Below are 25,517 nucleotides of genomic sequence, written 5' to 3'. Positions count from 1 at the left end.
GAGGTGAGAGGAACCCAAGGTATCTAAAATACATTCCTTGGAGGACCTCAAGTCATGCTCGGACCTCGGAATGCATTCTTGGGTGGAGTGCCACATGGAAACATCCTGAAAATATAACTTTTTCCTTCTCTCGCTTATTTTTGCTGATACATTATACGTTGAATAATTTCAGAACTGGAAAAGCTCATCTAACAGAAATGAGATTGTGTTTTCCATTGCAGATACGAAAGTAACTCTACAACTACTTGGGGTGCATTTCCTGTTTCAAGTACAAAGTAGTTGAAGCTTCCAGGTTCGAGTGCTCTCTCTGCAATCATATAAATGAAAAGAAAATAACTGGTAGCTTAAGAAAGAAAATAAAAATAAATAAATTAAAAGAAAATAACATGAAATAACTGGTAGCTGAAATAAGATAAATAATGAGATAAAGCTGCTAGAGAGTCTCAAGAAAACATGCAATTATGATTGTATTGTTGTTTTCTTGAAAACAAGGGGTGATGACTTCTGCATCATTTTGATCAGCTGAAAGTATGTTAGAATGGACTCAATATGATTGAGTATTAAATAATTGAGTATTGATGATATGATTGAGTATTATATAATCAATATGATCGAGTACAAATTGTTATTATCGATTTCTTCTGTTAGGTGTGTTTCAATGTTTGAAAATTCACGAAGGTATGTGTCGGAGATCATTAAACTATTCCAAATCAATAAGGATTGATATATTAATTTATTCTATTCCAGGTAACTATGATAACACCACTAAGAATTCCCATAAGGAATTTAAACAGTTTATCTATGAGAACATTGAAGAACATGTTGGGTAACACTTTTACCGGAGAGTAGATCAAACACGACTATTACATTATCCTGACGTGCTAGAACTTCAAACAATAGATCATCCCTATAATTATGTGGAGCGATCCCTAATTTTCGACAGCTTCATTATTGATGACAGCAACAGATAATAGTTTTCGAGCCATCAATATACATTTATATTGGGCCCAACACATATTGAAAACGGATGTCTCACATTATTATAATAATCATCTTCCTTGACATCATATTTACTTTGTTCATAACAGCATCGATGGATGATGGTCCCTTAGGCTGTGGGTGTTTCATAGATCACATTGGAAGGATTGCTCTAAATAAATTCAGAGCATGTAATAAAACTTTCACTTCTATTCAGTGATAAGATTGAAAAAATAACAGGGTAGATTTTATGTCTCTATTGGAGTTTATATAACATGCAGGTATTGTACATTGTACAAGGTACACTATGGTACTTGTTCAGCAGCTATTGAGAATAGAATATTTTTGACAAAGACGCTCAGAACAACATAAGTTTGAATTCATTTTCAAAAGCTCTGCAAAGGTGATAACGAATGAAAAATTTGTTAGTATTTGATACCAACTTCTACTTCCGATAGAATTATTAACAAATTAAAATGTCAGAATTACATATTGGCAACATGGGCATTTACTGAGTCTTTCAATAAGTAGGTAAGATTTTTTTGAACATAGAGAAATGAGCAGAGCCTGAAATTGTGGTGATTCGTGAGTTCAAACGGAATTTTGACATAGGATAATAGTGAAGCATTGATGCGCGTTGAAGATCAAATTTAAAAATACCAGATGCATTTGGCCTGCAGAGTAACAAAGTTGTTTACAATCCAAATAAGAATTTGATGTGACAAATAATGATCTTCTTAAATCGTACGAATAAGTAGAGTAGATTCCTGGGACTAGTATCTAGTATAGAATATAGCACTATGTGCTATATGGACTGTAGGCCTACTATCAGAAATTGAATATAATTTTCAAGTATTAGTATTGAAGTATTAGTTTAAATATTAGATAAAAGTATTATTTTCTCTGTGGCAGTATGTGTAAATATACTATGCAAATATAGAATGGTGAAAGGTAATATAGAATAGAATAATAGTAAATATAGTGGAGTATCTATATAAGTATGAATAAGTAGGTAATATCCTTGTATATTGCTTCAATCCCCTCCTAAAACCTAAAACTTCAAAATATATCACAGTTCAAATTATTTTTCAAATTCAACTAACGTGACTCAATATAATTTTCAATGGATATTTTTGAATTTCTAGCAGACCTTTAATAACAATGGACTTTGTTTTATGGTATCCAGTTATCATATTAATAGGTGTATTCACAAATTGAACATTGTTTTATGGTATCCAGTTATCATATTAATAGGTGTATTCACAAATTGAACATTAATTTGTGAAATTTGTGAAATTATCATCCCTAACAATTTTATAGTGTTTAGGCTTACTATTATTGTACACAAACACAATTTTATATTTTCACTGAAGAATCTTCATTCGGATTACTTTGAAACATGTATTGTATTCTGAGCCTGGGCTATTGGAGGAGCCACTGTAACAATGATTAGAACCTATAAATAGTCAACATGTAGGCCTCGCTAATTGCAGTCTGGGCGTATTTCAGTGAACTCGCGATCAGTTACAGTCGCAGTCGAGTGCAGACAGTGAAGTGCGAAGGGCGTTATCTTTGAGAGCTTAGCTCTGTCAGACGGGCTTCCCGTCGTTAAGCATTAAGCACCAAGGAGCTACCGTCAATAAGTCAGCCCCGGTAATTGGATACATGATTCGAGGGCGTAGACATGTCCTCAAACGAGACACGGAGGTGTCTCGCACGACACAATCCCAACAAAATAGTTATTATTATTATCAGAAAAATTACATCACGTGACCTACCTGAACCGTACAACCTAGCTGCTACTTTCCCCTGATTCATGTTAATAAGACATTTTATTGTAAAATATGGATATTATTTCAGAGCACGACATTGGTGAGTTAAATTGTTGCCTCGACTCGTACAAATTACTTTCCTCGCAAAATGAATAGTGAGCTCGACATCTATCTCATTACACCACCGCCAAAATAACAAGGTTTAAGTAATAATTCCATCCATGAAGAATAACCATACTAAATCCAGGCTTACATTTCAGCTCAAGCAGAGAGAAAATGGATAATATTATAATGAATTGTGATGACTAAGAGGTAGTTTTTGTTTTTCATCAAAAATGTTTTGTTTTTGTTATGTTGCGTCATTTTCCAGTTTTCCATCTTCAATGTTCCCTTCAACACTGCATCTCGTTATACTGAGCAAGTTATAAATCTATTCGGCTAAGTCATAGAGGAAGAAATAGGAATCTTATAGCTGCTCAAATAAGTAGAGGAGATGAAAATACCTATTTACAACTTTCCTCTACGGTGGTTTTCTTAGCTGGTTATCTTTTTCAAGACTTTTTTGCTCAGGATGAGCTCTAGGCTTGTACTTGGGTAATGACAAATAATGATGATGGAAGATGAGTGGACCTACAGTTGCAGGTCGGTACCGAACCGATAAGTGGTAATGATTATTTTATCGTTAAAAGGTCCAATGTTCAATAAGCTATCGATTCCATTCCAAAAGGTGATTTCTGAGTCTGAGATACAATTATAAATAATGTTAAAGTATCTTCTCAATCTCGAAATTTCAGACCCAAGATGTATGAATGTTAACCCACATTAACGAACAAACTGTCAAAGTCGAAAATAACAGTTATAAAGGAATCGGTAGCTAAAATAGTTTACATTGTTGATGGGTTGAACTCACTCTTTCACACTGAATAAATTAACACTCCACTCCTATGAGTGAATGAGCAATGTGCGAGTCAATGTACAAATGCTTCAGTCAGTATTGTAAATACATACAATAGCTACAAAACGCTCTAAACAGCTTTATTCTATTGTTTATTGTACTAGGAGCAGCGGTGAACTCTTTATGGTCGTTTTTCTATCCCAAGATATACTGTTTGAGAATATCAGTTTATAGAAAGTGCATTAAAATAATTGGATACGTGTATACAGATCCACAAACAGTGTGAAATCTAGAGAGTTGTGAAATCTAATGGATCTCTAGCTCTGTCCTTTTTGCTTCTCCTTGTGTGTCGAATTTAAATCAGATTGAAGATATTTTTTGAAAGATAGCTTATTCATTATGTGGGATGAGCCCACGACCTCCCTAGCTTTTTTCGTCTTGAATATCCCTAACAATTTTATAGTGTTTAGGCTTACTATTATTGTACACAAACACAATTTTATATTTTCACTGAAGAATCTTCATTCGGATTACTTTGAAACATGTATTGTATTCTGAGCCTGGGCTATTGGAGGAGCCACTGTAACAATGATTAGAACCTATAAATAGTCAACATGTAGGCCTCGCTAATTGCAGTCTGGGCGTATTTCAGTGAACTCGCGATCAGTTACAGTCGCAGTCGAGTGCAGACAGTGAAGTGCGAAGGGCGTTATCTTTGAGAGCTTAGCTCTGTCAGACGGGCTTCCCGTCGTTAAGCATTAAGCACCAAGGAGCTACCGTCAATAAGTCAGCCCCGGTAATTGGATACATGATTCGAGGGCGTAGACATGTCCTCAAACGAGACACGGAGGTGTCTCGCACGACACAATCCCAACAAAATAGTTATTATTATTATCAGAAAAATTACATCACGTGACCTACCTGAACCGTACAACCTAGCTGCTACTTTCCCCTGATTCATGTTAATAAGACATTTTATTGTAAAATATGGGTATTATTTCAGAGCACGACATTGGTGAGTTAAATTGTTGCCTCGACTCGTACAAATTACTTTCCTCGCAAAATGAATAGTGAGCTCGACATCTATCTCATTACACCACCGCCAAAATAACAAGGTTTAAGTAATAATTCCATCCATGAAGAATAACCATACTAAATCCAGGCTTACATTTCAGCTCAAGCAGAGAGAAAATGGATAATATTATAATGAATTGTGATGACTAAGAGGTAGTTTTTGTTTTTCATCAAAAATGTTTTGTTTTGTTATGTTGCGTCATTTTCCAGTTTTCAATGTTCCCTTCAACACTGCATCTCGTTATACTGAGCAAGTTATAAATCTATTCGGCTAAGTCATAGAGGAAGAAATAGGAATCTTATAGCTGCTCAAATAAGTAGAGGAGATGAAAATACCTATTTACAACTTTCCTCTACGGTGGTTTTCTTAGCTGGTTATCTTTTTCAAGACTTTTTTGCTCAGGATGAGCTCTAGGCTTGTACTTGGGTAATGACAAATAATGATGATGGAAGATGAGTGGACCTACAGTTGCAGGTCGGTACCGAACCGATAAGTGGTAATGATTACTTTATCGTTAAAAGGTCCAATGTTCAATAAGCTATCGATTCCATTCCAAAAGGTGATTTCTGAGTCTGAGATACAATTATAAATAATGTTAAAGTATCTTCTCAATCTCGAAATTTCAGACCCAAGATGTATGAATGTTAACCCACATTAACGAACAAACTGTCAAAGTCGAAAATAACAGTTATAAAGGAATCGGTAGCTAAAATAGTTTACATTGTTGATGGGTTGAACTCACTCTTTCACACTGAATAAATTAACACTCCACTCCTATGAGTGAATGAGCAATGTGCGAGTCAATGTACAAATGCTTCAGTCAGTATTGTAAATACATACAATAGCTACAAAACGCTCTAAACAGCTTTATTCTATTGTGTATTGTACTAGGAGCAGCGGTGAACTCTTTATGGTCGTTTTTCTAGCCCAAGATATACTGTTTGAGAATATCAGTTTATAGAAAGTGCATTAAAATAATTGGATACGTGTATACAGATCCACAAACAGTGTGAAATCTAGAGAGTTGTGAAATCTAATGGATCTCTAGCTCTGTCCTTTTTGCTTCTCCTTGTGTGTCGAATTTAAATCAGATTGAAGATATTTTTTGAAAGATAGCTTATTCATTATGTGGGATGAGCCCACGACCTCCCTAGCTTTTTTCGTCTTGAATATCCCTAAATTGAAAATTCCAAACGAATGAGTAAGTTATCACATTGATAACTTTGATTTCAAGAAGAAATAATATTTTATAATATTCGATTTGATTAATGATTCGGTGAAAACGATTATAGAGCTGGCGGAGTAGAGGTATGAAAACCATGTAGTTTGGCTATTTTACTGGCATGGTCGAGTTGTCCAACGGCTTGCTATCTTCCTGGCGATAAAGAGAATTGCAAGCGCTTTTAAAAACTAGATGGTCAGGATTCCTCAGGGGAAACATCAATTAGTGTCGAAATCCACAAAGGGGAACTGAGAAGTGCAACTATTAGAGTAGCCTCAACTGACGATAAACTGAGAATTTCTGCAAGTAGACTTTGCTTTGACCACAAAGTTCCTCTTCAATCCCTCACTCTCCAGCAATCTTTCTCTCTCAACTTCCACCTTATCCTTCTCTCACAACCGCCCACTTCGAAAATCCAGAATGTCCTTTCCTTGAGGCTTACCTGTGAAACTCCGAAAGCTTTACTTTTACAGAGATTCCGGCTTTTACATTACTTATTGAGTACCAATTTTTGCTGGGAGTGCCTCTCAAATATAACTTGAGAGAAAAATCTGATTGTAGCTGGTACACAAATAGCATCATTATATGAATTGAATATCGCAATATAAACAACTTTATAGCTTCAAACAGAGTTTTCTAGAAGAATTTGTATATTGGATTCAAATTTTCTTATTCAAAAATAAAAGAGAGGGAGGTACACATTACAAAATGATGTTTCGAGGATGTGTAATGTGTAAAACATTCATTCAATAATTATTATCTCACATGTAATGTATAATCCATTCATATAATGGATAAAATCAAAATAATTTTATGCATGGAGTATGAATTGTTAATTTTTAGGGGTGAATCCAGTGAGAAATGGATACAATCCAATATTACCATGTCAATGTCCTATCTTGTTCACGATTTCGATTTCGATTGGTGAGGCTCTTTGTAAGCTTCTGTATTTTTACACCCATATTATCCATTCCTTTAACAATGAATGTAAGATAATGTAAACCATTTTAACTCAGCATGTTAGATAAACAAATGAGTTATTCATATTATATTAAAAAAATCACGGTTATAAGAAGATAGAAATGGATACGGTATGAGTAGATATAAAGTAGACATGAGCTATAGACTGAGCAGAGAATAGTATTATATGAGTAGCATCAAGAAAGAAATGTATTCTGATTGAACGGTATGCTGGAAAACTTATACATGTTTGCCTATGAGAATACGCAGTGAGGAGTGATCACGAGGAGGAAGGGTTGAAATGCCGAATTGATTATGTTCCTCATATTGTCTTCATTGGGCGTTAGCCTGCATGATTTCGGTTGAAGGAGTATGCATGCACTTTGAAAAGAAATGAAAAAGAAGCTACAACACCCACAAAGAAATATGAATGAATATAATGGATGTTCGGTAATATTTTGGCTATATTATGTCTATTTATTTAACGATACACATAATACAATTCATCAAAATGATTGGGGAAGGATCAACAGGCACAGCCCAAAACTGTTCCTTCCCCAGATTTTGATCTATACACTATAGTCCAAAAATTAGGTTATATTTCATACACATTTGAATTTAAGTCTAATTTCCACGTTGGAAGAATGAAACTGATGAACATAGACACGTAGTCATGAATAGAGAATGCTTCAGGGAGCATGATGGTGGCAAAGTATCTCTTGAAACAACGCCTCGAAAGGAAAAAAATTACTCACTTGTACGAGCGCTCACTCTTCATAAAAGCAGCAAAACATAAAAAGCTTCAAATATTTCACAAAAACTATAACACAGAGCATACCCTGGTATTCCAAGACATTTTTAGTGAAGAAAACCTCGGCTGCCTCGAAGTTTATTAAGAGTATGTGAGGAAAGTTGTGTTTTATTTTTGGTGAAGTGTGTTGCTTTTATGTACCACAATGATTATTAAATCCTGCTGCGCAGTATCCTGTAGACAAGAGTGTAGAGTATACATTCGCAGGTGGTAAAGGGCTCTGTCTTCAAGAGAGATATTTTTCAACACTAAATAGCTAAGTTCTGAGACTATGAGACTTTTATAGAGAAATTTCAATAGCTTATGAAAAATACTTTCAAAGCAGGAGACAGGATAGAGATTATCAATATTATTATTGTTGAAGATGATGATTGTTCTTGATTCAAGCTTCAATTGGCATAGCTGCTAGTGATTGCCTAATCTAGAATTAATCTATTTTAATAACATGGAACATAAATATCTCTAAAGGTAACCTTGGGGTACTGTGAGAAGTAAAATTTTCATTTGTTGAATGAAAACTGCAGTAGATAAGATGGAAGATAATAATTGGAGTAAAAAGTGTACTACTTGAATATAATCATGATCATCAATGAATATCTGTAGAATTATTTTTAATTATTTGAAAATTTCAACAATCATAAGCTGAAGATATGTGGAATTTTAAGCCAACCGAAAATTATTTATATACACAGTATTGGTATTCGTTCGTTGGATATCTCACATGGAGTCTCAACATTCAAACACGGCTGTTCAATTATTTCCAATCATTAATAATAGCAATATTGTTAATGAAGCTCTCGCACACAGCATTTTTAAAAAATAATAACAATATTCTCATATTCCACCATCATTTTCAATCAAAGCAGTGAAAGACATGAAATTTTAATAATTGTGGTAATGAGAAGTTCTCTCAAAATGCACGAAACGCACAGTGAAATATTGAAATTGGATTGATTTCAGTGTGGAATCACATACGTATTGTGAGCCCAACGAGAACAAGAATAAATTATGTCGATACCAATTACAAAACCATAGCCCTATCCAGTATATGGAATGCTCGCCGACTAAATTAAATGGAATTCTCTATTAATAATCAATAATTATTTGATGATCAGACCGCCCAATAACTAGGGCAAATATTTCAGTGGCAACTATGTGACCAGTTTCAAAATGGAACGAATATACTCTCTGTGGGTCAATAGAATAGTATGCCACGAACAAAATGTTTCATTAATAATTTCTTTGCATTCATTAAAGAAGAGTTCACAAAGAATTCACCGAGCTATGAGCATAACGATTCTGTTAACTGAGAGATGTCGAGCTGGATGTCAGTTGATGTCTTGATGTATTGTTCTGTTGGGCCCATGGTCGTAGCTACTGTTTCATTGGACCCATCTATACAATAATATGATTTATATAACGAATACTAAATTTTAGTGAAAAACATCTTACTTTCTAGGGTTCACAGCATGTTTCTAATGAGAGTAATAATGTTTTGGATCAAGCAATGAATGCTCAAAAAAGGGTATAGAGGGGAATGTTTGGAAGAAAATTTTTGACCCCGCAGTTCTATTTAGGGTAGTAAGGAGGTAAACATATCAAAAGTCCCAACCCCTACTCCCTGTGCTAAGGGGGTGGGGGTGTTTTAAAGGTACCATTTTTTGGTTTCTCGCATAAAACTCAAGAACTATGTATCCTAAGGACTTGACTATCATATAAGAAACTTCAGATTACATAATTTCCTACAATATTTGCTCTTGAAAGTGTGACATTTTTGAAAAAAAAACACGTTTGCCACCTATTTTTTTCTATTTTTGCTCTTATAACTTAAAAATCAATTTAAAAATCGATGTGAAAACGTCATGTTGATTATGAGCTTATAGAGCATTGAATTCTCTTCAATTTGATGTATAATTTCACACTCTTACGAATTTCTTTACACCTTTTGCAGCAGCTTTAGTGTTGAGTGTGAGATCCCCATTTTTGTAATAATAGACTAATTGAAAAAGGAATTTGGAGGGAACGTTTTAAACAAAATTTTTGACTTTACAGCTTTGTTGAGACTAGTTAGGAGGAGAACATATCAAAAGTCACCATTCCGAACTCATCTGCTAAGGGGATGAGGGTGGTTTAAAAGTTTTGCAGCGTTTTGCTTCCACACTCATATCTTGAGAACAATGCGTTCAGCCGACATAACTAACAAAAATGAAGCTTGTTAAATTCTCTACACTTTTTGTCAAGTGGAATTTTGTGATATTCCCAACAGTTCCCGAGATATTCGCTCATGAAGGTGTGTAATTGTTGAAATAACATGTTTTTATCAAATGTCCTGCGCTTTCAGGGCTTATAACTCTCCAACAATGCATCATAAAAACTGATGCTTATCGTAGGTTTGTAGAGCATTGAATTTTCTTTGAAATTATGTATTATTTCACTATTCCAAGTTTTCCTTTCATTGTTATAGCAGCTTCCATGTAGGGAGTAAAAATTCCATTGTTGCAACAATTGATCGTTTGACAATAACATTTGAAGGGGGTGTCTGTGACACAGTTTTTGACTTTGCAGCTTAATTTTCACTAGTTAGTAGGTGAACATAGCAAAAGTGAGCATCTTTATCTCCTCGGTTGAAGGTGTGGAACCGCTGAGTTAACACTTGTTGCAGCAATGAAGATTTCACCACCTAGATTAAAGCTGCTATAACAATGAAAGAAAAACTTGAAATAGTGAAATAATACATCATTTCAAAGAGAATTCAATGCTCTACAAACCTATGATAAGCATAAGTTTTTATAATGCATTAATGGAGAGTTATAAGCCCTGGAAGAGCAGAACATTTGATAAAAACATGTTATTTCAACAATTACACACCTTCATGAGCGAATATCTCGAGAACTGTTGGGAATATCACAAAATTCCACTGGAGAAAAAGTATAGAGAATTTAACAAGCTTCTTTCTGAATAGTTAGTTATGTCGGTTGAACGCATTGTTCTCAAGATATGAGTGTGGAAGCAAAACGCTGAAAAATGCAACTTTTGAACCACCCTCATCCCCTTAGCACATGAGTTGGGAATGGTGGCATTTGATATGTTCTCCTCCTAACTAGTCTCAACAAAGCTGCAAAGTCAAATATTTTGTTTAAAACGTTCCCTCCAAATTCCTTTTTCAATTAGTCTATTGTTGCAAAAATGGGGATTTCACACTCAACACTAAAGCTGCTGCAAAAGGTGTATAGGAGCAAAAATAGAAAAAAATTGGTGGCAAACGTGTTTTTTCAAAAATGTCACACCTTCAAGAGCGGATATCTCGAAAACTAGAGGAGATATAAAAAAAGTTGCAAAATGAATATTGTAGTAAATTATGTAATCTTAAATTTGTTATATGATAGTCAAGTTCTTAGGATACATAGTTTTTGAGTTTCATGCGAGAAACCAAAAATGGTACCTTTAAACCACCCCCACCCCCTTAGCACAGGGGGTAGGGGTTGGGACTTTCAATATGTTTACCTCCTTACTACTCTAAACAGAACTGCGGGGTCAAAAATTTTCTTCCAAACATTTCCCTCCATAACCTTTCCTTGACTGGACTAAGGGGTCAGTTCAACCGTAACCAAATTGAAATGTTTGAGAGTTTGTTAAGTCACAATAAAGTTAGTTCAAACAAATTCAAACTTGATTAATCATGATATCTACTGCGTTCGAATTATAAAATAAAATTATATATAAATATGTTCAACTTTAATAGGAAATGTATTTACTGTTCCTACATAAATTTCAGTAAAGAGAAAACATACTTCCTGTAACTTTGCTGATTCTAAGATTTCAGAGAATTATACATTCTAGAAATTAATGTTTAATGAACAGCGCATGGATTTCCCATTCAAGTCCAAACTGAGTTCGAGTTTATTAAAACCTATCTTTGGAGATTTTTTTCCAATTCCAAGCTACAGTATAAAACTCCTGATTGTCTTAGGGAAATTATCGAAATAATATGGAAAAAGCTATCTGAATATGAAGCTTTTCAACATTACAATTACTTTCTTGGAGTCTCTAATACTCAATTGACAATAATAGCTAATACCTGATCCTTCCAGGAAACTATAGAAATCCACAAAAAATTTTCCAACACAACTCCCTTGATCCATGTGAGGATGTCACTCCGGGTTTTAACGATACTTACCACATCATTCAAACATTTCATGTCCTTTCTTGAAAAATAATTTTCCAGCCCATTAGCCCATTTTCAAGTTTAGTGTTGTTTAATCAATTATTTGAAAAATAGAAAACATCTATGAATATGTTATTGTGAAGTTGCACCGAGGATTCTTTTGAGTTGAAACTGGTTAGTGCCTAACGCCCAAAACATGGTGCGTCTTTTCACATTAAGTTGGAATGTCCGACATTCTAATTCAATTTTCAGCTTTCTTCCGGCATTCTTGGCAATTAAGTGCTTCTCACAATGGGCTTTTGTAACCATTTACAGCTCTCAGGTTGGAGCCGAACTTTAACCTTGAACTTTACTTTCGTTCGAAGTAATAATTATAGACCTTCAAAAGATTGGAAAAGCTTGGCTGATAATGAAGAACAGCATTCAGGGTGCTCCAACCTCCAGGAGTGTTGGAATATAGTTAGTTATCTTCATATATAGTTATCATTTCCATTAAGGAAATGATACTTGGTTGATCTCCATTGCTATAGGGGATGAAGATTGCTTCGATATTCATCCTTGTAAAGTATGATAATAATGATTTTAATGATAACTAGATCTAGATAATGGATTTTCTAAAAGGAAAAAACAGAACATGAATCTTTAATCTATAATATCATACTCAGGATGATTAATAAATAATTTTATATAGTTATAATAGTTATTACTGTCATTGCAATAACTATTATACTCAGAATAAACTATACAGTCAGAATAAACCCATGATGTGAAGCTATTCAGTATTATCATACCTCATAACTGGATTAGTTAATTTATCAGTGATCAAAATTAAAGTATATAAATATAACATAGAATTGCATAATAGTTTAATCATTTTTTGGACTTTTTGTCCACAAGTATTTGGATTTTTTGGAATCAAATCATGAATTCTACATAGCCTCTGGACTGTTTATTTTTAATCAAGGATAAAAGCAGTTTTGGGCAAATGCTTGTAATAATTTAGAAATACTTGAAATAATGAAAAATGACATCTATTAGTACTGATAGTGATGGGACGATAAAATGACGATTGATTAGTGGAGAAAATCTCTAATTTTATATTGTACTGTACCTATCTGCTGATATCCCTTTTCATTTCATCAAACAACTGAAATTTATTTGATATATTATTGAACAGAATATGAAGTACTTATCAGACATTCCATGATTTATACGTACAGTATGCTACAGGTTTACACCAATTTCAAAGTGTAGTATAGTTATATTTAGTATGGACATATACATAACAGGTTATGATCAAAGGATATATCATGCTCAATTTGAACTAGGTGCAGTAGCTAGGACCCACAGTACGGTAAAGCGTAGCCGCCTGCTTTTAATGAAAATGCATCATCTATCCAAAACATGAGAGTATTGCTCTGCCTCTGTGTGAGATTTAATGCAAAAATGCATGGAGAATCGTATGCACTCGACAAATCATTACCAGACTGTTTCCTCAATGCCTGATAATGGACTCATCAGTGAGCAATGCTCTCTCTCATGCGTCCACAGAATGAATTATTATAAATTATCATCTCTGACACTCTCAGCTCCCGGTAATTTATGTTCGAAACGTAATACGAAAACCAAAAGAGAAGAGGATTATTCACAATAATTATCCAGTATCATGTCAGAAAATGGAGAGCCGTGTTTTATTCGTTACCTCTGAATGTCAATTACTAATTTGAGTTGTAAATCATTTTTGAAGTTCCGAAATACGGATTTTATTCAGTTAATCTATCTGGATTATATCCAGGAGGAACCTGAATCGCGTTAGATTTGAGTTAGATGTTTACAGCGGTGACATTCTGATGACTCAAAAGTTCCACATTAGATTTCCTGATACAGATGGAGTTGAATAATCTATCGTCTATGATTACATTTTATAAGGACCTTTCAATATTTTTAATTGAGATTTGTCAATAGCAGATGTATATAATTCATATCTTCTTGATAACATTAAAATGGCCCTTCAAAACTACTCATTATTCTATCAGGTTGATAATTATTAATGAGTGGAATGTAGTAAATAGTTGAATCTATAGTAAGATTGCTATGGAGCCATGAATTTTCTATGTAATTTTGTCTGCGCCCTATTTGTATGCCAAAATTTACATACTGACCCCATTTTTCCCAGAGATCTTCAGATTCCACTTATTATTTTCAACTAGATTTTGAAAACCCTCTGCCCCAGCTCACCTTATCGCCTCTCTCTCTTTCTCTCTCTCCAGATAATACTTACCACCATTTCCAATAGAATCCAGAAATCTAAATAAATCAATTACAACTCAATTTTGAGACTTCGGTCACGTCATACATTGTCCCAACGGTGAGAAAAAAGGTTGAAAAGTTTTAAGAGGAAAAACATAGCCTACTGATTTAGTGAAAGAATGTAACGGAAAAACTTTTCACCAGCAGAACTGAAAGTGAGGGACTTTAAGGGTGTGAGTAGTTTAATGGGTCAATTTTAGGGAGAATAGGACAACGGCATTTTTGCAGGGGATAGAAGGATTAAATTCGGAAAGATAGAAAAATGGATTATCTTTCACCCAATACTATTCCACTTAATGATATTACCTCATCCTCTCCCTCCAAAAGTGTCTCACTCTTTCAGAACCTTCCACTCCCACTGACTCTTTCAATCACGATCTCTCTCTCACTTTCTCATCAATCGCTCCCTCACAAACTCACACTCTTGTTCTGTCTTCCTCTTTCTTCACTATCTCTCTTTCTCTTTCTTCATTCTTCCTCTTCCACTCTCTCACTTTTTTGGTCGAGTTTAGGACATTTTGGGTATCAGGATGGTTACCTGATTGAACCTTCGCCATTTTATATTTTGTTATGTAGATATAATCACATTTGTTACATAAAAAATAATTTATTTCTTCTATATCTTATTGTTCTCTAGTAGGCCTACACACTATGTAAATTTATTAAATTTCTCGTTTAGTATTAGTAAGTATTCATCTATAAGTGTATAATACCGTTTATATAATTGTTGTCTGCACATATAAATAAATAAAATCTAATCTCTTTCTCTGAGAACAATCTCTTTGAAAATCAATCAATCTCTGTCTTCATCTCTCTCCTGTCACCAAACTCAGATCACTCTTCTCCCAAACTCTTTCTTTCTCACTCTCTCATTTTTAACCACTCCACACTCACTCACCCTCTCTATCTTATCTCGCTCTCTTTCCCTCTCTCTTTCTCTTCCATTTTCTCTCTCTCTTTTTCTTTCATTCTTTCTTACTATTCATCTGTACTCTCCCACTCAATCAAATCACGTCACTCTCTCTCTCTTCTACTCTACCAAACTCTCCAACTATCACTCTCTCAAGGACAATCTCTCACTCCTTTTTTCATTTTCCCTCCTCCTCAATCATGAGTATTTCAACCTATGATAATTTCAATTTTAAGAGAGTGAGTGCCCATGATCATAGAATAACAATAGAGAAATTTGTACCTATCTTTCCTCTATGATGTATCTCTTCCTTTGAAAAAGTCTAACCTTATTTTGGACTGCGTCATAACCCAAATTCGGGAGAAAAATAACACAAGGGTCACCTCATTATATTATTTACCAATGCTATTTACATCAGTGTCATTTGTACAAATAAATACAGAATTGTTAGTAGCTCCTTACAGATTTTAGGCTCACAGACAGTCTCTCCCGCTCAATCTCTTTATTCTTTCTCTCTGCCTTTATCTCTCTTCTACTCATCTTCTTCCTCATTCCTCAGCTGCCAGTTTATTGGTGTTGGTTTGCGTGTTCGTCGCACAATCGTTGAGCGTTTGTCCAGTGCTTGTGAGCAGGGAGAGGGCACGTTTGTTCAGGGGTTAAGCAGGCAAGCACAATCCTTCGCCGCTCTTTGTGAATCAGCGCCCAGTCACTCACTCCTCCATCCATGTTTATGTTGGGCACAAAAGCCGGGATAGAGTCTACTTGAAGAGGACTTGTCCCATTCATCGGGCGAACACTACTTCACTTGCAACTGTTTTCTCTATTCATGTGTGAGTGCTTTCAAAGGATCTTATCCGGCACAATAATAATATGATGGCTGCATGAATCTTTTATCTGTGTATTGGATGAACTTGAAGAGAAAATGCATGGGAACCTAATGCCCTTTAGCATTGTCAAGACATTTGAACATGGTCAAGCCGTGTACGATTTACAAGTGCACAATGGAATTATTTGTAACCGGAGATATCTTTGACCCTTGACTTGATTGATCTTCCAAAATATGAAATATTTTGACGTTATGTGGTTCGATAGTCATTCTTGCAGACTATACCACCGCTGCGCACCAATGTAAACGGAGGGGGTTATTTATTCTCTTCTATAATATTTGCTAAAGTTTACTGCTATCAATTCATCTACCGGTATTTGAATCCTTGATTGGTTGGAAGCTTTTAGTGGATTCGTTCTTCAAATGCACAGATTATCATCATTGTCACCTATTCTAGCAACTATAGTAACTACGAGCCAGGAACTTCAATGAAAATACTTTTAAAATTTAACTTCAAGTTTATTGAACTCTAAATAGGTAGAACGAATTAATAAGAGTCAGGTAATATGTCAAATTTTCAAACAGAACAAAGTTATTCAGCAATCGATTCAGGTCAAGAAGACACTCCATTTTTAATCTATACATTTTGGGAACCTGCTAACTTGCTGCAACTAAATTCGGGCCTCGGTCATTCTATGTACTAAATTTTGAGCTATAATACGAAAACAACAAGAGTTTGGCACTCACCATTTTAACAATATCTAAACTTTACTTTTGAGAACACTCAATCCAAAACTCAATAAACTCAGACGTTATGAAACTTTACTTAAATTCACGCACACAATAAACTATTTAATTTTTCAAATCTACTGATTCTATCAATTTTATATTACTATACAAACTACAACAAAAGTACTGATAATGAAAAACTTTTCAATTTTTCCCTCTGGATGGGCAACAGACCCATTCAGAGGACCGAGGCTCGCGCACCGTTACAAGATTTTTCGTTCGCGTCTCAATTCGAACTGAGGCCTTTTCACTGAAAATTATTCCCCCTCCACGAGCGTTGAGCATAACTTCCAGTGGAAAAGCCAAAGCTGCAAAAAGGTCAATGGTCGTACAATTCCCAAATACAGTAGCTTTCTCGACAAGAAATTGAAACTGCATTTGAAAAATGCACGAAAATTGCTTTAATTTCGACAACTAAGCAACAAGTTAGCAAATTCAAACAAGACAGAGTCAATTCTCAGACTAAAACGCAGGGTTCAACATACAGTAAAAATCAAAGTTCATTCCAGTTCAAAAATCTGAAAAATAATATAAGATACACAAAAACAACTACAATACTACCCTCTCAATATCACACTATTACATATTCATGGTAACTATCATCATAAAAGTCATATAATCTCCAGTGCACTCGATATAAATAATACCTGGAGTTGACCAAATTGTTGTTCAAATGTCTTGACCGAGCTTGGTGAAACTGGACATAAGACTTGACGATTGAAAACTAAAAGAATCATCAAGAATTGGAGAATAATGACTTATACCAGAGAGTAATAATTAACTATTCAATTAAAAGCAATGTACCTAGAATGCATTGTACCTAGAATAATATATTCTAGATTCCTTGATTAAAAGTATTCAATGGTATATTTTAACTCAGCAATGTATTAGTTTCAGTTCAGTATATGAAAGCTTATTACCTTATTTTTTTTTTTTCATTTTTCAAGCGTTGTGCTCATCGGTGACGCCGACGGAGACTATCTCAAACATCCGATCATGGCTTCAATATTCTGCCGCTCCCGTCGTTGCCATGCGATTCACACCAGTGTGCGCAAGGCTACAGTGGAAACAACAATTTTCTGTATCCACTTGATATTCCATACACTTTTATTGTTTCCCACTGCACTTCAAACAAATGCATTGCGTGATAGTAAGAGAGTGCATTTCTAGTTAAAAATGCACTGACAGATTGGCGGATGTGATGTGGGGCATCAAAGCCGATCGGAAGTGGCGTAACATCGTAAAACGCTGCCGAATTAAGTCTTCATGCACATTGGCATCGACTGCCACCTCAGTCTAGCTCTGGCAGCATCCGTCTCATCATTGGTGCACAGAGATTTGGAGTGGCATTATCGGGCTATCAGCAGTCAGCGCACGCAGCAGTTAGCTCCGTTATCTCCGCTTTACGACTCCTAATGGCGCTCGCAGCCACTATTAATAGGGAATCGCCCTAAACTATCCGGCGAGTTATTGGCGCCCGTAAAAACAAAGAAAATTGCCACTTGGTTCCGACCTATAGGTGCATACCATAGAACAACACTAGTATTGGCTCATTTTGCATTCAGTGCGCAGTTTTATAAATGCATGAGCGAACTTCACTCCGCCCAACACTTTTCTAATGGGCAAGATCAGATGGTTTTGTAATAGCATGATAACTGTGCAATTTTGCTCTCATAAAGTTGCTGCACCTGATTATTGAATTACTATACATTGATTTCGTCTCCAATTTCATGCTACTGTTATCCGGTTCATGCAGACAGTATAGAATGTAATAATCTCTATCACATTCTATAGTCTCTGGGTTTATGAGGGAAATGTGATTCGCGACTCAGGTAACTATTGGTAAACCAAACACTCAACACCACACGATTGGAGTTAATCTCAATGAATATTCCAATTTCAACTCTATTCTCGAATGATTTGAAAAACTTGGATTCTATACTGGGTTTTTTATGCATTCTATACATTTTAGCGCGAGTATATCAAAGCGAATCTGATGAAAGTGTTCTCCATAGAATATCCTATTACTTCTGAAGCCGGACCAGACTATCAAACTAATCATCCTATTTCAACCTATAAACCGAAACCTAAATTGCGTGAAATGAGATAGATGAGGAATATTGTGATTATGATTCGAGTGATTCTAGTTTTAGAAATCGGAATTAATTTAATTGTATGCATCATTCTGAATTCAAGATCTGGTTTTTTCACCAAATTACAATCAGAATATCTAGGCTATCTTCATATCACAAAATTTAGATTTTGGCTATAGGTTGAATAAGACCATTAGTTTAAGCGTCTGGAGCGGCCTTAACTCTTGGAGTAATAGGAGATTCTATTGAAAACATTATCAACTTCAAGCTTACTGAAACTCTCTAGGTTTACCTTGAAAATATTGGCTTCAAACCTTAAGGCTATGCAAAGGCTGGAAATAAACTTTCTACTGGTGATATTTTTCAAAGTTTCTCGATTTGTATATCATCAAGCTATCAAAATGAAAAAGTTTTCTTTGGGAAAACTTTCTTTTACGATCATTACTTTTTGAGATATGAGCGCCTAAAGTTTACATTTTTGGGACAGAACATTTCAAATTCGGTAAGAGATAAATACATGAGATTTAGAAGATTGATTCATCATGCTATTGTTGATCTAGTAAAAAAATTTTTTAAGTTATTCAATTTACCAAAAATAACTCAACAAAAAGTTATTTTTGGTAATTTTAGTAAATTCAATAACTTTCTCAAAAATTGATTTTTCCAATAGCATGAAGAATCAATCCTCTAAATCTCATGGATTTATCTCTTACCGAATTTGAAATGTTCTGTCCCAAAAATGTAAACTTTAGGCGCTCATATCTCAAAAAATAATGATCGTAAAAAAAAAGTTTTCACCAAGAAAACTCTTTCATTCAAAATCAATGATTGGGAAAAAAAGTTTTTCTCAAGAAAACTTTTCCATTTTGATAGCTTGATGATATACAAATCGAAAAACTTTGAAAAATATCACCAGTAGAAAGTTTATTTTTAGCCTTTGCAAAGCCTTAAGGATGAAGATCGTCGGGATCTTAGCATCATATCTATCAGTTGCATTCTTAAGTTGATTTATCTTCTTAGAAGTTGTTCAATTAGAAGCGTTAAGGAAGAAGACAATTTGGAATGTATTACAGTATCAAGTTTGGGTTTGTAAAAAAAAAAACGATCAGTTCAATTATTCACTGAGAGGTGTGAGCTCTCAATCGCCTAGACTCCTAGAGTTATTGATTTGAGAAATGGTGTGATGTATTCTCTGATACTTTACTTTTCTTTTTAACTGCGTAAGTTGCCCACATGAGCTTTTTGGTTGTGCGTGGGTAATGGAATGAGTGTGTGGGTGATCGATGAGGTTTTCAAACATCCACGTCTACCAGCGGGATTCGAACCCACTATGATGCAGTGCTAGCAGATGGGTGCAACACTTTACCCCACTCCACTAACTTTAGGAACTTGAATGAATAAAGAAAACAAAATGTCTATTTGAATGAAAAATTTAGTTGATCTATTACCTTGTTATTTTTGTGCCTGTTGTGATGATTGTGCGAGACATGACGATGATGCACCTGCTTATGATGTCGCTGACGCGGAGCAACGTCTGACGGCCCCAGCTGACTGGCGGCGTCAGCGTCATGATGACAGCCCTGCGACGTCGGGGCGCCGTTCAAAGATGGCGGCTGCAGATTGGGATCGCAAGGCATTTTGCCGTTGTCCGTCTCGAACCAACCCGACATCCCACCTATCAACATTGTCAATGCTGTTCCGAGACCTGTAATCCACAAAATCGTTTAAGCAATCATTTAAGGAATATTCCTTCTCTTTTTGCAGCTGTTGGAAAGCAGTGTGAAGAGAAGCACAGACAGACTTGGGAAAGCTGACAACAGAGAACAGTGGAGATCACTGTTGTACAGACAATAGAGAGATCAGTCACAGGGACAGTGATTTTAGAAGATGCCATGTAACAAGGTGATGCGAGCGAGCACGGAGACACTCAGTCGTGCCAGCACACTCTATGTAAAGGGTGGTGGTCGTGCACCGACTGGATGACCCGCCAACAACGATGGACAATGCTCAAGGATGGCTAAGCTCATAATAAACATCTTCCAAACAAAGAAGACTGACTTTGATAGGGATGAATAGGGAAAAGAATAGAATAAACCTAAAAATGGAGTAATGCTTGTAAATGCTTGAGAAACAATGGCCTGCTCTGAAGTGATGTTTATATAATAAGTTGTATAGGCCTACAGTGTTTCAGAGAAACGGGAAATTTTGAAAGTTAAATAATTTCAAGAAAAACAAATCTTTAAATAAAGTTCTCATATCATTCAATAGTAAAAATAATGCCATTTTAGAATAAATAATACCGTAACATTTATTTTTTGCTGATGACATTTTGCAGGTGTATTCCTTTTCTACGCAAACAATCCTGTAGTCTTTTCATCACATTGTCCATGGTTTGACGTAACATTACAACTGGAATTTGAAATCGCTTCTCGAATCTTGGCTTTCAATTCTTCCGTTGTTGCAGGATTGAAAGCCAAGATTCGAGAAGCGATTTCAGAATTTCCAGTTGTAATGTTACATCAAACCATGCATAGACAATGTGATGAAGAGACTACATGAATGTTTGCGTGGAAAAGGAACATACCTGAAAGATGTCATCTTGAAAAAATAAATGTTAAGGTATTATTTATTCTAAAATGGCATTATTTTTACTATTGAATGATAGTGAAAACTATTTTTATAGATTTCAATTAGTTCCAGTCAGTTTCCGACTCTGGGACATTAGATGTGGTTTTATCCAGTAGTTTGTCTCCAAAGAAAGCCTAGCACAGCGTGAGTAGGAAATTGCGACCCCCATGGATAAAAAAATGTTATAGAATAGAGTTTAAATCGATTAATAAAAACAATATAAAAACTTGTAATACCCTTTATTAAAACTTTAAAATATTTTAGCTTTTATGATATTTTAAAGTTTTTAATAAAGGGTACTACAAGTTTGTATTGTTTTTATTAATTTGAACAAAAGTAGCCCATATAAGTGGAGTGATTTTCAAAATTGATTATATTCCATTTTTGAATGTATTAGAGATTTACAGAATATGAGTATTAAATGATGTTAATAAATTGTTTATCAATATCTAGTATGATGAGATGAGAGGAAAGCGTTCTTGAATAGTAAAGTTTGATTGAAATAAATTAACTCACCTGTCAGAAGTAAAGCAGTAATGACTTTAGATTTTGCAGAGACTACAATAGCCATTATTACGTGAAGCAGCTTGTAATAATAGAACAATCACTAGTGTTGGATTTTGCATTCCCCATAATGGCTAAAGTCTATCACCGTAATTAACAGTATTGTCCTCAAATTGAATACATTTTCTGTAGTGTATTTTCTCCTAAATTCATTTTGAATCATCACACCACTTTATAATCTACAATAAAAAACGTATTTTCACATACGATGAAGTATTTTTATGGATTTAGTTGAGTTACAAAGTTCTAAGCTTATGAGAGCCAGAAAACGATTTGGAGATTCAAATGGAAATGATTAGATGAAAATGATATATATTGTCAACCAACATTATATAGTGCAAGTAGTGAAACTCATAAATATAATACAGTATAATGTCTCGGTATCGTACCAAACGTGAGCATAGATATAGGTAATGAAAATATTATAATATTTTGGACTACACACCAATGGAATACTAAATAATGATCAAATAGATCGCTAATCAGGCAAATCATTTAATCTTCCGGCTAGTGAATTGATAATAAGAATAATAATTATTTGAATTTTTGAACAAAACACGGGTTTTCAGGAGAGCTCAAAAGGAAGAACTAGAACTGGATGATGAACAATTTTGTGATGGTCAGGATAGCCAATAAATTGCACTACCATGGGGATACAAAGTGTTTCCATTTATCTTGAATACCATTTCTTGGAGAGAATTTCTCTTGTTTTATCTCCCCCAAGTGACCACTTGACTGTGGAGTCTATTCGAATCTTTTTGTCTGAGCAGTTGCTAAACTCGTTCATGATACATTTTTAAATGGACATAACTTTGATATATTGTAAAGTGATGTTATTGAAAAACACAGTTAACTTGAACAACTTCACAACTTAGCCGCAAAACGATGTTGTCTTAATGGGAAAGATTAAGAAAAAATATCAAGTGAGAAAATATACACTTGAATGAATACTCAGTAAAAAGTGCATAAGGATTGTCCAATCTTCGAACACTTTTGAGCCACTACATTCAATCTGAATTTCGATCTCATATGAAATTTCAAACATTTAGTTGTCAATTATAGCTAGATGGGATGGGCAATTTTCTGGCATTGATTCAAATGATTGTTACAACGTATTTTTCAAAAGTTGATATCCAAATGATATATGCTTCTGGAGTATTAATAGGTTTGTTAGAAAATCGTAGAGATACAAAAATCAGCCGACAAAATAAGAGTTCAATTTATATCAGTCATATAAAGCACTGTTTAATTTAATAATCCTTGTACTACTAATATCAAATATTTCTATATTCAACCAATTGACCTAGAGAATAACAACTAATAAAGGTATCGGTGCATGTTCTAGTAGAGGATTGGAACCTCAGCTTACATTTATTTGTGATGTTATGCTAGAATAGAAGTGAATAACAAGAATTCTCCATTATCATAAGAGATTGTTTTATAATTGATAATAATAGGCCACTTGAGCTACCAACTACTACCTACTGTTGTTCAATGAGAAATCAATGGAAGCTCTTCCATCATATAAATTTATAGTTGCTGAAAAAGTAATATTTTATCTGTTTTCCTTAAGGAAAACAAATCAGAGGAAATTTACGTAGAGAATATATTAAACAACTGTATTGTTTCATTGTTCATCATTAGTTTATGGAGTCTGGTGTAATGCAAAAACAGTATTACAAGACACGTGGATCGTAAGGTTTATGTCAATACATGTGTCTCATTTTTCTCATCTTGAAGGTACTTTTGTGCCAAGGGAAAATCTTTTGCAAGCGGTGCCACTGCTTTCCCACACTGGATGGGGAAACTAAAATTGAATTCTATGAGGATTCCCTGCTGGAGTTGTAGGTAGGTAAAGTAAGCGATTCACGTAAACACGTAACGAGGTTGGAGAAGCGATTTGACGCGTGTCCTCGCGACATCGAATCGTGGCGGCTACTGAAGCCAACAGTGACGAGTCGGGGTTGAAAACCCCCTCGACTTTATTGCGCAGAACCTGTGCTCTCGAGACCAGAAACCCCACTTTGCAAACCCCCAGCGTCACCAATTTCGAGCCCCACACCCACTAGGATGTTAAGGGTCGCTTAGCTCGGATTAGCAGGACCAACTGCTTTGAATCAGTGAACGCGCGCGCGCTGACGCTTCATGATAACGAGCTGATGATTACGCCAACACGTATTTTTTGCACGGTCACATATTTTTGTTCAGCAATTTTTCACTAGACTTTTGCCATTCGAGACAGTAATGCCCTATAGTCAAAATATCCGATAATGACGTTTCTGTACCTTTTTCTCTTTCCCTCCTCAAACAAGGCCAATAAGATCTCTCCCGTGTAGAACGCAAACGTTCATAACATTCGTTTGGAGCCATATGTTTTCAACTATGAAACTGTCATTTTTGAAACTGGGTTACCTTCCATTTTATTAACTAAATAGCATAATATGATAAATGCTGCAAGATAATTTAGTCATCTAAAATGTGGAAATTATTGTAGTTTGGAATAAATCTCCATTATTATAGAAGTAAAACATTGCTGCAATCTGAGCTCGAGCGAATAAAAATGTATGTATAGTACAATCAACGAAATGTTATAAAAGGAAATGTTTCTCACAGTTTTTACTTTGCAACTGTTTGGACTGGTTTGACATGTGTATACAGAGTTGGTGAAAATGATAGAAAAAGACTAATACGGTATTTATTTTCCAAGGATAATTTGACAGTATGTTTCATTGGTGATCGTAATCGAATTTATTAGCTAACTACTTTTCAGTCAACAGGCATATGACACTATCAGTAGGGTGAAAGTGTATGAGGCACTTAGGGAGTTAAATTTATTTTTATTTTATTTTTATTTTATTTTATTTATTTATTCCTTGAAAAAGCATTACAATAATTCACAATTTAGAAATATAACAACAAAATGAATCAATAGGAAATACAAATAAACATAAGGAACTACTTCCCCAAAAGAGCAAGCTCGAGCTTGGGGAAGGAGCAGCCGTACTTTGACTACTTACTTATTATTAATTAACATTACAGTATATACATTAACAACTAAAATCAAATCCTTTCAATAAACAAGATAAATCAGTGATGCTATAATAGATCAATATATTTACATACAATATGTGTTAGAATGCAACAAAATTTGTAAATTATAATAAATTATAATAATGACCTGATATTGCCTAGCCCAGTGTATAACATGATATAAGATGTGGTACAAAATGAAATCTATTCAATTGCAATAATTACTATACTAATGTAATCCAGAAATTCTCGGCACTATCCCAGCCATGAGAGCTAACCAGATACTTTTTCAAATGTAGTCCAAAGTTTTTTTGGGCGAGTAAACCTCTCAAATTACTTGGAAGAATATTAAAAAATAATGGAGATAAATATATGAAGCTATGCTGACCAGCAGTAGTCAATAATCTAGGAACAGTAACCAGACCTGACTCCTCCCGTCTTGTAATAGCACAATCCGTTCTATTAATGAAATGAAAAAGTGATAGCTTC

At 34.7% G+C, this 25,517-nt stretch overlaps 1 protein-coding gene across 4 annotated transcripts; it reads right to left on the bottom strand.

The window, feature by feature from the left end:
• Positions 1 to 145: 145 nt before the first annotated feature.
• On the bottom strand, positions 146 to 23,923 carry LOC111043271. 4 transcript variants are annotated; one of them, XM_022328182.2, is made up of 4 exons: positions 23,484 to 23,923; positions 21,951 to 22,177; positions 20,255 to 20,511; positions 146 to 307 (listed from the first exon to the last, which is right to left on the bottom strand). In XM_022328182.2, exons 2-4 carry the CDS (start codon positions 22,003 to 22,005, stop codon positions 242 to 244), a joined length of 378 nt encoding a protein of 125 aa, XP_022183874.2. In that variant the 5' UTR covers positions 22,006 to 22,177; positions 23,484 to 23,923; the 3' UTR covers positions 146 to 241. The 4 variants fall into 4 exon arrangements, with proteins under 4 accessions (XP_022183874.2, XP_039283817.1, XP_039283818.1 ...); XM_039427883.1 differs by having other exon boundaries at positions 23,712 to 23,923; XM_039427884.1 differs by having other exon boundaries at positions 23,743 to 23,923.
• Between the last annotated feature and the right edge of the window lie 1,594 nt (positions 23,924 to 25,517).

This window comes from Nilaparvata lugens, chromosome 5, assembly GCF_014356525.2.
Source record: "Nilaparvata lugens isolate BPH chromosome 5, ASM1435652v1, whole genome shotgun sequence".
NCBI lineage: Eukaryota > Metazoa > Arthropoda > Insecta > Hemiptera > Delphacidae > Nilaparvata > Nilaparvata lugens.
This window is presented reverse-complemented; position numbering and strand designations above follow the sequence as displayed.

What these genes read in the sequence shown, in the direction of transcription:
- LOC111043271 (XM_022328182.2), bottom strand. Translation starts at nt 22,005, where the DNA reads ATGGCTATTGTAGTCTCTGCAAAATCTAAAGTCATTACTGCTTTACTT. An exon ending in TACTGCTTTACTTCTGACAG is followed by an intron (nt 20,512 to 21,950) that starts GTGAGTTAATTT and finishes TGTGGATTACAG; the next exon opens with GTCTCGGAACAGCATTGACA. An exon ending in ACAGGCACAAAAATAACAAG is followed by an intron (nt 308 to 20,254) that starts GTAATAGATCAA and finishes ATATGATTGCAG; the next exon opens with AGAGAGCACTCGAACCTGGA.